The following is a 15,551-nucleotide window of genomic DNA, read 5'->3' as shown; positions in this document are numbered from 1 at the left end:
CAGAATGCATACACAGCCACAGCTATCAACAGCACCAGCTTCTGCACCTCAGCAAAGGATGCCTTTGTTATTCTAGTAGAGAATGCTTTGCGAGTGGCTGCCATAAACACTGTTGGGGATTTTATGTTGTTCCTTGGAAAGGTATGTCTTGGCAAGCTTTCCTTAGCAATGACTTGTACCTCAAATACAAAGTGTTTTAAAATTCCCTTTTCTTACCTCTTACTTTATTGCATCTACGCAATGTACAGAAGGAGCTGTCCAAAATTAGGGTAGGTAAGCAGATGGTATGCTTAGGTCAGGTAGATGATGAGTTTTTGCATGAATACATTTTTAGGGAGTCAAGCGAAGTGTTCCAGAAATTCTGTGGATGTGTTTGTTTTTGTAGTTAGAAATGTAAAATCTTATGGAAATGAGGCATTTCCTCTGAATTCTGCTCTCTGGGTTTTTGTTGAAAGTTGGCACTTTGTTGATCGCCATTTTTGACAGAATTGTACTGGAAGGCAGTATGGGAGTCTGCAATTAAGAACTGTTAGTTTAAGCGACAAAGTTACCTATACTCTGAGAAATGAAGTAGACTAGAATAATTCCTGTGGTCAGTCAGCTTTTTGTCTCTCTAGGAACTGCCCTATACTTGGTGCTGGTCAGACCATACGTCAAGTAGCATGTTTAGTTTTGGGTCCCTCTGTACAAGAGGGACATTGAGACTCTGAAGCATGTCCAGAGAAGGGCAATGAAGTGTCTGAAGGACATGTCTTAGGAGGATTAGCTGAGGAAACTGGGATTATTTAGATCGGAGAAGAGGAGGCTCTTAGGAGACATTAATGCTCTGTACAGTGATTTGAAAGGAGATTGTAGGGAGGCAGGGGTCAGCCTCTTCTCCTAGGTAACAGAGTCCTGATGAGAAGAAATGGCCTTAAGTTTTGCCATGGAAGGTTCAGGTTGAGTATTATGAAAAACTTCTCAGAAAGAATGGTGAGGTATTGGAACATGCTGTATAGGAAGGTGTTGGAGTCACCTTCTCTTGAGGTATTCAAGAACCATGTAGGTGTGGCACAAAGGAACATGATTTAGTGTGTGTGATGGTGATGGGTTGATGGTTGGACTTGATGTGGGACATATTTACTTAATGATTTTGTGATAGAGATCTGTAATCCAGTAAATTACTAGCTTTCTGAGGATTTATTTATTAATAATATTATAGCAAATAATTGCCATTATTTACTAGAATTTGATACTTGTCCAATTAAATCACCTGACATTTGCCCACTAGTTGAACTGAACTGTTTTTCTTATTACATTCTTCTTCTGTTAAATCAGAGTTCAGTGCACTGAGCTTTAATCCAGTAACAAATCAATGAGATGTGTGGAGAAGTAAATATATAATGAAAATATAAATGCTCTAGGGATCATAAAATATGTAATGCAGTTTTATGGAAAAGTGTTGAGGAAATGTGTTAGAGAACATCTCCTGTAAAAAATCTTTTTTAAAATCAGTAGAGAAATACACCAGTAACAGAAATGTTGAAATGAACAGTGCAGTTTATTAAAAATAGTATCAACTGAACAGTGTTAGGTTGCCAGTCCATCTTCTCTACAATCCAGCCCTGTGTTTTCATGATACAGTTAAGCTGACCTATTCTTCAGTTTGAAATTCAGCTGTGGTTCATAATAAAAGGTTCATAAATGTTAAAAATGTTGAGTATCCACAACAGTTGTTATTCTGAAAGATGAAGCTGGTACCTAAGGAAGTGCCTCTGTAGTTTTATGGAAACACATGATGTGCCTTATGTGTAGTAGAACCATTGTAATCTGACCTATAGTCAAATCTGATCATTTCTAATTCTGATCTCCTTTCTTTGTATGGAGACAAGACAGTAAAGACAAACTTGGAAGATGTTTTGGCTAAGTTGATTCCTACAGCAAAGTAAAAACTATACTATTGCCCCAAGCTTCACCCACGAAGACAAACAAACCAAAACCAAGCACAGTTGCACCTAAGTTGTTTAGTAACATCTTTATTAATAATTGGAAGAGTAATGTTCTTTTGTTGTAGGAATATTCTGTAATACTAGAACTATTACCAGTTGGATATAAGTATAATTGGACCTGAAAAATACCTGTTGTATTGAAGGATGTGTTTGAAACTATTTTGATTTTCATTTGCTGGACTAACAAATAAAAAGTCATTTCTATTCAGAGAGGTGGGGATCGAGGATGTAAAGATGCTATCATTGCTAGCATCTGCAGCCCCTAGTTGCAGGATTGGCACAGCAAGGAAAGCGTCACTTGAACTATGACAATACTAATGATACAAGCCTTTTGATTATTTGTTTTCCACTTCAGGTCCTGATTGTCTGCAGTACAGGTTTGGCTGGAATTATGTTGCTGAATTATCAACGAGATTACACTACCTGGGTGCTGCCTCTCATAATTGTCTGCCTCTTTGCGTTCCTGGTTGCTCACTGCTTCCTTTCCATTTATGAAATGGTTGTTGATGTCCTTTTCTTATGTTTTGCCATCGATACAAAATACAATGATGGAAGCCCTGGGAGGGAATTCTACATGGATAAAGTTCTCATGGTAAGTTCACATAGCTCTCTGAATCCAAGCATATAGTTCCATAAGGTGGATATTTCGAGAGTGCAGTGAATGCACTAGCTGAGTATAATTTTTTTTTTTTTTTTTTTTAATTTAGATTACCTCACTGTCTTATTCATGACTTGATCAGCCAGGAGTGGTGTGATGAACATTAGATAAGTAGTAAGGCCTCCCTGATTTGGCATTATCAATGCTGACTTAAGCTTGCTGTCAGCTGGATGAGCAGTCCTCATACAGAATCATACCTTTGGGTATCATTTCTTGTAAATGATGCAGTGCACAAGAGAAGGCAGCAAAAAAGTATGGAAAGATTTGCTAGTTGTTCTTTCCTAAAAAGTACATCCCTTGTGATGTGGAAGAAAATAAACATCAGAATATTCTACCTCACATACAGTTAGTGACCACATTGAAGTTTTTCTTTTCAAATGGACAGCAACCTGAAATATGTCATGCATAAAAGCTACTGGTCTTATGTTCTGTGCTGGAGCCTAAATTCTATGTCAAGACCCTTTGCACAGTTCAGATTTTGTTGTTCTGTCTTATTTCCTGTTCAGTCTAGCTGGAGAATAAGACACAAAAATTGTGCCCCTCAAATCATTCAGTTTCCTGATGAGTAGATGATTTCTTGATAATGTTTTACCACTTTAAGTGGCCCTTTCCACTCCCAGGTGTAGGCTAGAGGAAGACACTCGTGACTTCTTAGCGTAATTTCTTTTTCTGACTAACCTGTTGGAAAGGTCTGCCAAGAATTTAACATTAATTGCTGGTAAAACACTACAGAATTTAGGGTACATGGTAAAAGAGAGTGCTATCTGATGACTTGCGTTTTAGTACAGAGTAGTAGTAAAATGCAGCATGCTGTCTAAGAAGACAGTGAAGATCAATCACAAAAACATTGCAGTTTTCTTTAGTCAACAGTAGGTATCACAAAATGCTAGTAGCTACAGTTTACTGAAATTTGATACAGAGTGCTTGCCTTTAAGAGGAGAAAATAGATGAAAAACACCTCAGTCTTTGAGTAGGTAGTTTTGGGGAAAATTTGAAGAATGTGCATTCAGGGAAATCAGGGGAATAAACAAGACTTTGCAAGTAATTATCTCCAAGTCCCTCTGTTTAATGGTGTTCAGCCGCTACACTTAATTCTTAGGGCAGGGTTTAGTAACTGCAATTTAGTTTTGTGACAATTGCCCTCCTACCTTCCTTCCCCAAAAAAGGAGAACTTTGTGGACATTACAAAAGTTGTTATGGCACCCCGTGACACATGGCTGTTTGGCTTCCAATTCTTCAGAATTTGATGGTAGAGAACCGTGTGATGGCTCTTTTGATATTTTATGAACAATTTTAGCCAAAAAAAGTGGAAGAAGGAAGTTGCATTGACTTCTTGAGCAGTTACATCTCTGAAGTTTTGTATTTAGATTAGATATTTGAAGTCTGCTCTGAGAAAGCACTTTTCACGTTACTGCTGTTTTTCAGGAATTTGTGGAGAATAGTAGGAAATCTATGAGAGAAGCTGGCCGGGGAGGTGGAGCTGAGTGCAGAGAGCTAAAACCAATGGTAGGTGCAGATGAGGAGGTGGCCATCCTCCAAGAGTTTCACTTTTACTTCCTCTCCCTCTTTGTCTTTACTGACTGCACTTCTTCAGGAGAAGTTTTTGTTCTCTGTATCACTCAAGACGTTCTGCTTTTTCTGTTTGTGAGCTTGCCTATCACCTGGATGGCAGAGTTTTTGTCACAGCTGAGACCATCTCCTGTAAAAGTAAGATGAAAGGAACTGTGTCATATGAAACAAATGCAGTACCGTTTCATCAGGCTTAATAGTGAATGCTGTGAGGTATACAGATAGTCTTAACTGCTGAGAACTTTCAAAATAATATGACTCTGGAATTCGTTAGACTATTCTGACTTCAATCTACTTCTCATTCTTGAAATAAGCTATTTTTGTTTATCTTACAAACACTGTAAAAGCCTGAGGAATACTACTGAGCACATCCATTGATGCAAAGTAGAACCAGGCATTTAAAACTGTCACCAAATTACTTTATAGAGTGCCAAGGGATTGTATACAGTGATTCCTTTCAACCTGCTCAAATGACATTTCTCCCAGTTGTTTGTTTTTATTGCCAACTACTTATGTTGCTTGTCTCTTTGTGTGCTCTTTCCATCTCACACTGTCAAATATGCAGACAGTGAACAATGCATCATCTGTGCTTCCGCAGCCTGTCTTACTTATGATGTGCCTATTAGGAAGGCATTGCATGTCTGAGTAGCCTGGAATAAGGAACAGCCTTACATGGTACAAGTAACAGATAGGTGGATCAGTTTGGAAAGTGGAGAACTGAGAGCATATGATGGAAAGCCAGGCTGGGCAAGGTATGACTTGTCATCGTGCAGTATGACTTTGTGAAATACAGTCATCTTCAATCATTAATTTCTCAAAGGGGCCTAACTCAGTTCTTCACCAAGTGGACAGTCTGTTAATCTAATGGAATCCAAATAAGTGTATGCTAATAACTAGAATTTTTTTAGTTATATACCTTAAGCCATGTTGCATGAGCACTTTTTGACCTAGCTGGAATGAGTTCCTGCTGTAGAATTGATAGATGTGTAGCTTTGCGTGTTTTGCTATTTCATTATAGCATACCAGTTTCTAGATTTGCTTATGCCTAAATGCTTCTGTGTCTGTACATTTTAAAAACAAATTCTATGCTTGTTTACTGTTTCCTTCAGGGAGTAATTCTAGCTTTTCAAACAGTTACATTAAGATTTTCAAAGTGGTCTAACAATGAAGCTGCCATTAAAATGATTGAAAATTGGGTTTGCAGACCCTCTAGTCACATTTACAAAAATTATCCCTCAAAAATTTTATGTTTATGTGAATTAGTTGTTTGAATTAGAGATTAAGTGGTTTTCTGCTTATGCTTTCCTCACTGCTTGCACAGACCAGTACTCTGACCTGTATTTGACTTCCTAAAGCTTCATTACGAAAGCTTAGATCCATTTCCCTCGTAAAAAGGCAAAGGAAATACTAGCAAGTCAAGCATCTTTTTTGTTTTTGTAGAAACATGACTCTAGGCAATTGAGCCAGGCAGTGATCAGAACTCCTAAAACTGCTGGAGAAGTTGCTGAGCTCTTGAATGTCATGTGCTGAATTACTCCCATTTCTGGTGCTCGTTTAATAGTCTTGTTTGAAACGGATGGGGCCTTGTTTTTTCAAGAGGTCCCTTGTTTTGGGTTGTTAAACCTAGATGAATAAGATAAGTATTAGGTCCCCACTTCCTGAGAAGGGCTGTGCACAGCATAGGTAGTGGCAGTTATTACTTATGGGAAGTCTCTTGATATCTTGCACCAAAGCATTGATAAAGGCTTCAGATGCATCGGATTAGGATCATTACTAGGTCTGTAACTACAGCACCTGTAGTCCCAAAACTGGATGTTTCAAAATCAGATTAATTTTTCTTCAAAACAAACAAACAAAAATCCCAACAAATAATCTTTACTGTTTTGCCTGTTTTCTTGAAGTGGTTACTTTCTAGGCATGACAGCTAGTTCTAAATGGAGTGCCCTAAATGCGTTTGTATTTTAGATAGATACTAATACCAGAGGTGAGGAAACATTTAGAACATTAGGTCTCCAAAGAGACTGTCAGGAAAACCTTTCTGTACTTTCTTTATGGTTTCCAGTGACCCTTTTGACTCAGTTTCTCCTTGACCTATGGCATTTGTCTAAGACTATACTGTATGACTTTGTTTTCTAGGCCTCTGGAGCAAGTTCATCTTGAAACTAGCCAGCCATATTGGAACCCATTGACATTCCAAAACAATATATATATATACATATATATATATTATATATATATATATATAAATAATCAGCCAAAATCAGAGAAAAGGAACAGGGATTTAATACTTTTTTTAACAATTATTTTTGTGAAACATGTACTCTTTTCATACGGGTGGCTTTTACAAGCAGCTTTATCATTGTTCCATTTTTTAAAATTTATTCATTGTAGTCACAGAAATGTTGATTCTTATCTGCTTGATATTTCACAATCTGGAGGAGGAATCATTGTAAAGATAATTTTAATGATGATTGGGTTTAGAGACAGATTTCCAATGACATGGCTAATCTGCTGAGAGCTTTTTGTTTAGTTTGTGTAAATTTGCATTAAATTTAGGACAGCTACACATAAGCAAAACCTTCAAATCAAGAACAGTATAAAATTTAGCTTTTTAAAAGGTAGTTTTAGTGCGAGTTAATTCAGTTCTAACTGGTTTGTAAGCAGCCATTTTATTTTATGGCCCTGGCAGGGCCCAATTTTGTTTATCAGTATCAGATATCACAATAACCAACTCCTCAGGTATTCACATGTGTGGGAGCCCTTGTATCTCCTATTCAGCAGAAACTAGAAAATGGGGAATAATGATTTTTATATGCAATTTACTTCATGTTTTACCCTACTTACCCTCTTACCAATTTCTCCCCCCCTGCCCTGCCCCCAGATTCAGTAGCCTCCTTCAAACGTCAGCAGTGCTCCTTTAGGGACATAGATTCTCCATATGAGCAATTCAAAGAACAGATTATTAAAGCTCAGTCTTAGTCATACTCATGATTAATTCATGACTTGATGTAAACATGCTGAGGATGGAAGGAGAAATGAACTATAATACTGTACAAACAAGTACTCTATAGTTCATTTCATTTAATGTCAGAGAGGTTTGGGATGTGTAAGGGACCATTCCTTGCCTATTGTTTCATCCATATTTCTACGTACTGTAGCAGGTGGTTAAAACAGGAAAGGGCAGAGGTACATTTCTTTGGAAGTGTAACTGCCTGGGATTGTTATTTGAAGTCATCGAATAATGATAAGAGAACGTGTTTTGTTTTGTTTTTATTTAAAAAAAAAAAAAAAAAAGAAAAAGAAAAAGTGATAGTTGTATGGGTCTGAGATAATTGCATTTTTTTCAGTCTGGAAGTTGACCAGATATGAATGCTAATATTTTGTTCAGCCTAATGTAATGGTAAATGGTTAAAAGTGTATTTGCTAAGAATTCATGATCTGTCAATGCTATATAGTCCTTTTGTTACGATTTTTTTAAGAAAACTATTTTTGTTAATGTAAAGTTAATACTTCAGAGCAGAATTTTTAAACTTATTGCACTAAATATAAGCTCTGTACAAATAAATAATGCCTCAATGGTTTGATCACTCCATTCAAGAAAACCTTTTGAATGAGAAAAGCCCTTCTGTGGAAGCTTTGCAATGGAGTGGAGAGGTATGTCTAGTTAAAGAAGCTCAGTTGTACTTATGGTTTAAAGAGTAAGCAGTTCTCTGTGCTTCCTTTCAGAGGATCAGACGTTTAAAAAATAGTGTCATGTAACTAATCAGTGCTCTTACCTTTTGGCAATAGTGAAATGTTTCAGCTTTGCTTCTGAAAGTCATTTGATACTTACATTTGTTTAGTTTTCTTTTAGTAAGCCAATTAAAAACACTGTTTTCATATCACAGAAACCAAATTGTATGAAAAGAAAATAAAAATATGTTTAGAGGTGGTAACTGCTGGGGAGATGGGAAGACAGAATTACCTAGTCTTGCAAGCACTAGACACTTGTTTAACCAAACCACATCAGCTCCTCTGACATCAGGAGGGCTCTCTAAAGTAGTGAAGTTGTAAGATACATTTGTGTGTATATGTATGTTAACTGAACTAGAACTTCAACCTAGGATTCAGACTGGAGCACTGACTGGTGAGGCCTCTCAATGTGAGCTAGAAGTCAGACTATCTAGAAGAAGCCCTGTAACAGCCTTAAGCTTGTAGAGAGAAAGCATTCCTGCTGTTAAAGCTGTTGGTAAAGCTGCAGTTGCACTTAACACTGTTGTCTGTGTAGATCAGTGGAGTTTAGCAACAGAAATTTAAAAACTGGCTCATATGAATCCTAGAAACTGGATTCCAAGGCTAAGAGACTTCTCACATATACCCAGTTGCTTCCAGAGAACTGTAATTTCTGTCTTGTTGGAAATTATTGGAGGTGCTTTGATCAAAGCCTTGGATCCTGCTCATTTTGACAACAAATATCTGCCGTGACAAGTTCTGCAAGTTTGTGCTCTCTGCTTACTGAAAGTGGGAGCTTTTCTCTGCAATCACAATTAGAACTGCAATTGGAAACAAATTTTGTATTTTTGTATGACTTGACTGTGCACCATTTTTATAGCAATTTATCCTGTTTTAAGAACAAATTTGATTTATTTACATGGTGTTTAAGAGATACAGGCAACACTTTTCTATGGGTAGCTGTAAAGTTTAAGTGACAAACCTATATCATTACAGAGTTTTTAATAAAATCATATGCACCGTTCTTGTGTGTATCTGGCATGCTGAGCTTTTCAGTCATGCCAAACTGCATTCCATCAACATGCAGGCTTTCCAGTGGCCCTTCAAAGCTTTTGAATATTCTTTGAGATGAATTGCAACCAGACTACAAGCTGTCCTCTTCCAGTGTGGTCTTGTGCAAGGAGATAAGTAGAAGACTAGAGTCTAAAAAAAACTTTTCAGGACAAGCCTAAACTCTGCTTCCCCCCTTTAAAGGGAGTAGTGGAGAACACTTGAAATGTAAATCCGTAATTGGAGTAAAGGTGCTGGGGACTTCCAATTGAGATGGATTAAATACTCTTTTTGCCATCAGTATATGGACTGCGTTGTGGAAAGTAGTCTGCATCACTTAGAGTGTGCTGCACTGGGAATAACACTGCAGGAGGAGGAGATACAGAAATAATCTCGTTGGAAAGCCCACTGAACCAAGCAGTGCTTGAGGACTGGTGATTTGAGTCAGTGTAGTTACTGGTTCCCAGCATTTGGTTTCTGCAGACAGTCTGGCACATAGCCTCTAATCAGCTAGGTTCCAAAGGAAAAAAGCTTGCTGTTCTTTTAATTGTTTAATTATTTTCACTTTGTTATCCTCTGTCTTATTTGGAGGCTGAGCAACGTGTTATTGTTGCTTTGGCAGAGGTTTGAACTAGATGAGGTCCTTTCCAACCCCTGTGATTCTTTCAACCCTAAAGAATCTTTGTTCTTTTAGCTCTCATTTCTGTATTGCTCTTTCAGTGAAGGAGTACCGAGCGGCTGAGTGTCAGTTCCCCCTGCCCCACTTAGCCCATGCCTTCTCACCTTCCCAAGGCAATGATGTCACCTGGACTGAATGGGAGGGGGAGTAGGTGCAGAGCTGAAATTGAGATGTTTTTTTTTTTTGTGTGCGATACAACTCCATCACTGTGCTTGCAGTGATTAGGAGTGAAATGCATTACTTCCACAATTCCAGTGCTGCTCTGCAGCTAAACTCAGCACATGGTATGGCCAATTTAGAACTGCATCTTCAGCCTTCCATGAGCTTGTGTTCGTACTCCCACCTGCCAAAAACAAGATTGGGTTTTACATGTGGCCTTAGCTTGGTGCGGTAAGCCAAGGATGCTCAGTATAAGGAAGCATGTCCTAGAATGGACAACATCAAGTGGAAAACCGAGTACATACTGTTGTGGGGTTTACCCTGCCTTTCAGGTAAGCCCCTGCTCCCTTTGTGCCTTCCTTTCCAGGAGGACTGGGGGAAGAATCAGAATGTGGGTTGTGGTAAAGACAGCCCATTAAATAATGGGAAAAAATCAAGGGGAAAAAACAACACTATGTGTTGCAAAGGCAATCACTCACCACATCCCACCAGCAGACTGATGCCCAGTCAGTCTCTGAATAATGACTACTTTGGAAGACTCTCTCCCTACCTTTTTTTTTTTTTTTTTTTTTTTTTAATTTCTGAGTGTGATATTCTAGTGATCATGGCACAGAGTATTTTTTGTGTGGTTTGGGCCAACTTTCCCAGCTGTGTCCCCTCTCAGCTCTTGACCACCCCCAGCCTTCTCTGCAGGAAGGGAGAGACAGAGAAGGCCATGACCCTATGGGAGCACCGCTCAGCAGTGGGTTTGTACACTGTGTGCTACCAACACTGCTCCGATCTAAAACACAGTACCATATGGGCTCCTGTAACGAAAATTATCTCTGTTCCAGCCAAACCCTGTCCCCTGGTCCACTTACCTAACTGTTAACCCAAGACTCACTTCCCACGTTTCTGTACAGCACCTTCTCAGGGTGGTTACTTCTTTCTGAAAGGGCTTTTTTCAGAGTAGGCGATGAGTCTGCTCCACAGTGCTCCCTTTAGGGAGGGAGCAGGATATGCTGACTCTTATTCTTTCAGCACAAAATGGGGATGTAAAGCAGAAATGAGCCCTGTCTGTATCAGCGTCCTGGCAACTGAGCAGCCAGCGCTGAAGACAACATGTTTAATGTGCCCTCAGGGCCTGCACTTTAGTGGTTTGCTCTGAGTAGTTATGATGTATTCTATGAATGTATGTTACAGAGACAGAATAAATGCATGTAGCAAACATATACTCGTCATCACCATCCAGTGATCATTTGGTTCTGAACGCGTTTTACATGATGTATTGAACATGGCACAGTCATTTTAAGAAACATTAGAGTTTAAAAGTAGATACCTGACAGTGCACATCCCAGTTTTGTAAGTCATGGCTTTGCCTGTGCAGATACTGTTTACTAAATCTGAACATCTCAAGTCCATTGTTTCTTGAACAGCTTGTGTGTCACGCTATCACTACTGAAGTTCTGTTTCATCTTTGTGAAAAAATGTAGCTCCTTCCCAAAGGAGGAAACTCCTTCCCCTCCATGGAAAAAAGTACTATTTCACGGAACAAAACCCAACAGACTTACATGAAACATTTCTTGCGCTCAGCTTTTCGTTGGGAAAATGGAAGTTTACTCCAAATATTAAATTTTTTCAGTGCTCTTTCAACTCTTTCACCTCTGCTGTTATTTCCATCACATTACAAGAGAGATAATGGAGATTAGTAACTTTATATTTCTTGTGCTCTGTAGCAAATACTGTTCTCAAGATTTTTATTTTTTTTTTATATTTAGAGAGATGAGAGAAGAGATGAGTAAGAGATGAGTTTTATCTCTTGTGATGTAGGTCATACACAGAAGGCAGAATTTCTGGTCTGGGATGGAACTGTGAGGTATCTTACAGTGTTTGCAAGCTAATGCAACCAAGCCAAAGCTCTTTAGGGACCTTAGGATTATGAGAATATTTCCAGGGATGGTAGGAAGTATGAATCCATCTAAAATATCCATTAGGAGGCTAAAATACTTGGCATTTATTTGAGGGAAATCAGCTAAACCAGAACTACAGAAAACTAAGAAACTCTATCACATTCTACTCCTTTGTCTCACTGAAGCCATCATGTGATATGTGAATATACTGAGCACAGTTTGGTATTTTAAACATTTGGTAATTATGTGGAAAATTGTAAGGCTCCCTCCAGAATCGAAGTTGCAAGAATTTTGAGCTAAAGTAATAGGTAACTGCAGAATTAGCCAAATGTCTGAAGTTTCAGTGGCATCTCTGGCATCTCTGAAGTATTACGGTAGCAGTGGTGTCTACCACTCCTTGAGTGTGCCACCTCTCCCCTCTTGCTTGATTGAAACATGGGCAAACAACCACTTCAGAAAGGTCTAGAGTGATTGTGAAGCTGAACACTCCTGAAATCCAGCGAAAGCTGAGCACTGGCTGGAGTCCCTGTGAAACTCATGATTTTTAACTTTAAAATAAATACTGTGTGTGCTCTGGTGTTGGTACTGGATGGATCTGTCTCTGCTCAAACTGAAGAGTATCTCCTTAGAAAAACAAAGCAGCTGTGGGGTCATCTGTATGGAGGGTGAGAGGAGGAAGAACACAACAAGTTTGTTTTGTTTCTAATATAGGCCAGGGAGCAAATGCCGGAGGCCAGTGGAGCCGTGGAGAGCAGAGTTTCACAGGTAGAAAATAGTTCACAGAATATTCATAGTAAAGAAAATTCACATTCCATTTCACAGACATCTCACAGCAGCGTCCCCTGTGCCCTGCTTTTATTTTGCTCTTCAGAGCAAGAAAGGTGTAATCTTATGGAAAGGAATTATTTTTTTACTTTGGATTGTGTTGCTGGTTACAGTAACTGTGATAAGGAAAAAGGAAAATCTTCCAGACAAATGTTAAAGGCTTGACAGTTCTCAAAAAAGTTCTTGTGTTGTCATAGCCCATCAAAACTTCATGTAAAAAAAGAGTTTCTCATCCTCTTTCACTCACAGTTCTAACAGGGAAGTTAAACCCCTGGACTGGTTGAATAATGTACATTCAATTAAAATAAATTAACAACTGCTCCATTTTTCCAGTGGAATGCCACCTCCTTTTGGAATGGGAAAAATAAATGTGAGACAGTTTATTGTGTCTGAGAACTAGAAATGTTTTATACTGCAAGCTGTGAACGCAGGAAGAGAAGGGAAATATAACAGTGCTGATCTAATCTTAGATTTTCTGTGTAAACTGACATTGTGCCAGAATACCGATGCAAAACTGTATTTTAGTCTAAGAAATGTATAGATTTTTTAATGTATCAAAATAAAGTTTGTTTTTTGGTTAAATAAGAAAGTCTATTTGTCTCTGTGGAGTGCTGGGAGCCACCTCTTCTCATAGGAATGCTATCTGACAGCCTTGAAAGCAAGCAGAGTCTACCTAGGTCCGTGTCTTTTGTGCTCTGTGCCAGCCTGCCCTCTAGATGGGAAGCTGCAGCAGTGCTGTGCGTGGCTTCTTGTCTCCCTCACTTGTCCTGGTGCCAAGAAAAGCCATGCTATACAAGTACTTTGCTGGGCTGGGGGGGCTGAATGGGGTTTTGTAGAGCAAGTGTGTTTTTGTGTTGTCTTTCTTCTCAAAAATCTTTTGCTCCTCAACTTCTTTCTTGGGGGTATTAAAATGCCTCGTTAGCTTTATGCTGTATACGCAGATGAAGTCTCCCCCATGGCCAAGTTCCTTGGTCTCTCCAGAATGCAGGCTCCTGAAAGGTCCGGCCCACACTGATCCAGAATGCTTCCATTGTGCATTTGCAGAGTCTTTTGCTCACGGCCAGGAGACAGCCCTGTCAGGGCTGCTAAGGCTACCTGCACCTGACTTGCTAATGTGCTTTGCCCTACAGAGAAAATCTGGGGGGAATTAAAAGTAGGGAAAGGTGAAGGAAGTCCTGTTCTGTATTGTGATAGCTGTGCAAACTTTTCATCCCAGTGCTGCCCTGACTTAGGTGGGGCCAGCTCCTCTTTATGAAATGTTTTCTACATGTTCTCCACTCACTAAGGAGAGTCTCTGTTCTGCAGAGATGTTCTGAAGAGCTCAGAAAGCTACAGATGGGTGAACAGAAGCAATTCATAACAATACCTGTCTAATCTTATTAGCAGGGGTGTGTGCAAATGCACATTAATCCTCCTCTTCTTCCAATGGGCACACCTAGTTTCTGCTTTCTGGCTGCCAGTTTTTTTTAATAAACTAATATGCCAAGCTGAACAATGTTTTCTGCTTGTATAATTATTTACAAATAAAATTTACAAACCACATCAGCACTGCATTAACATAACATGGTTTAATTCACCTGGGAGCTGCTTCCAGCTCTGATGTTGAAGCCACTGTGGCAAAGCAGTGAATGACTGCAGTTGGGATGGAAAGGGCCGAACAGCCCTCTGTACACAGTCAGTTTCCCTGAAGGTGTGCCCCCTTGGCTGAGAACATCTTTTTCATGTCTGTTTAAAGGATGAGGCTGCGTAGCTTGGCTACGTGGGTTTGGTTGCCTGGAGCAGGAGAGGCACCAGTAGATGCTGCTTGTCAGCAGAGAAGGTCTTGGCCTTCTGTGGGGCTGCGACCTTCAGCATGTCACTGACTGAGTTCTCCCAGCAGTTCCTCCCCTCAAGCCGCAGCTCCTTCCTCCCACAGGGGGCACCACCAAGGAGCTGACCCAGTTTCAGTCGCTGGTATTCAGATGTTTAATGAAGATAAGCTGGTGCCTAGGGAAAGATTATTTAGAATTTCTAATTACTGTTTAAATTACGGGTGTGAAGTGGATGAAGCTTGCAGTCTACAGAGAGCACCTGCTCTTCTGATACCTACTGTCATACTCTGCACCTGACACTCATTTGTCAGCATGTAAGAAAATGCGCTGCGAGGGCAGACGTTGTGAGACCCTTGTTAAAGGAGTCAAAGGTGGAAGCAAAGCCGATGGCAGAAGCTCTGAATTGTTTTGATTGGCCATCCGAGCTGGCAGTAATCAAGTGGGAGGTAAAACAAATGGGTGAGCGGGTGTTTGACGCTTACGTGCTTTGAAGAAGGAAAAAACAAACCTGAGCCCTCTGACCTGGTGGGGGAAAAAAGAAAAAATGTGAGTCTTCCACAGTCCCAGAAGCAGCGAGATGTCACGTGATTTTAACTATTTTTCTGACAGCTCTTAGCTGTCTTCCGGTTCTAAACACAAAGCCCCAGAGGAGTGCAAGCCCTGGGCAAAGAACAACGAGCAGGTATTGGCGGTGTCGGTTGGAGCAGGGTGGTGTGGCAGGGCCTGCCATGTCCCTCCTTTCTGCTCTAGGGGGCAGCTCTGTGAGCGGACACAGCCTGGCTTCCCACGGCTGCTCAGCACCACCTGCTCTGGCGCTGGAGCCCACTGCCCACAATCCCTATGATTGCCGTCTAGCTGATGGGGGAGCCAAGAAGGTGAGTGCAAACCATATCAAATGCTGGAACATTTCTAGAGGAAGGAAAGGTGTTTCCAGGTAGGAGTTTGCTGCCTGTTTCATAATGCCTGATAGGAGGGCTGCAGGGGACTGCCCTGTTCTTGTGAGCACACTCCTGCAGCCTGCAGGAAAGGAAGGCCAGAGGTTGATTTGAACACTCAGGTGTTGGATCCATCCTCTGTGAAACAGCACAAGGTCAGGAAGCCTCGGAAGGGGCTGTGCTGCAGCACAGAGAGCATTTGGAGTTCTCACTTGGCTGTGTTGAAGCTCAAAAACTATCAAAGCATCATTTTCTCAAAACCTACAAACAAACAAAG

The 15,551-nt window shown here is 40.1% G+C and overlaps 1 protein-coding gene across 2 annotated transcripts in view; it reads left to right on the top strand.

Annotated features, from left to right (window-relative positions):
- Positions 1-13,117, top strand: part of SLC44A1 (solute carrier family 44 member 1) — a 67,962-nt gene extending 54,845 nt beyond the window's left edge. Inside the window, exons 13-16 of one of the 2 annotated variants that reach the window (XM_085212850.1) lie at positions 4-141; positions 2,344-2,580; positions 4,072-4,152; positions 6,352-13,117. In XM_085212850.1, the coding sequence (XP_085068976.1) occupies positions 4-141; positions 2,344-2,580; positions 4,072-4,152; positions 6,352-6,375 (480 nt within the window). In that variant the 3' untranslated portion in view covers positions 6,376-13,117. The other variant, XM_085212849.1, reaches the window with a different exon arrangement.
- The last annotated feature ends 2,434 nt before the right edge of the window (positions 13,118-15,551 follow it).

This window comes from Meleagris gallopavo, chromosome Z (assembly GCF_905368555.1).
Source record: "Meleagris gallopavo chromosome Z, MGAL_WU_HG_1.1, whole genome shotgun sequence".
Taxonomy (NCBI): domain Eukaryota; kingdom Metazoa; phylum Chordata; class Aves; order Galliformes; family Phasianidae; genus Meleagris; species Meleagris gallopavo.
Note: the sequence above shows the minus strand (reverse complement) of the source record. Positions and strands in the feature narration are given on the sequence as shown.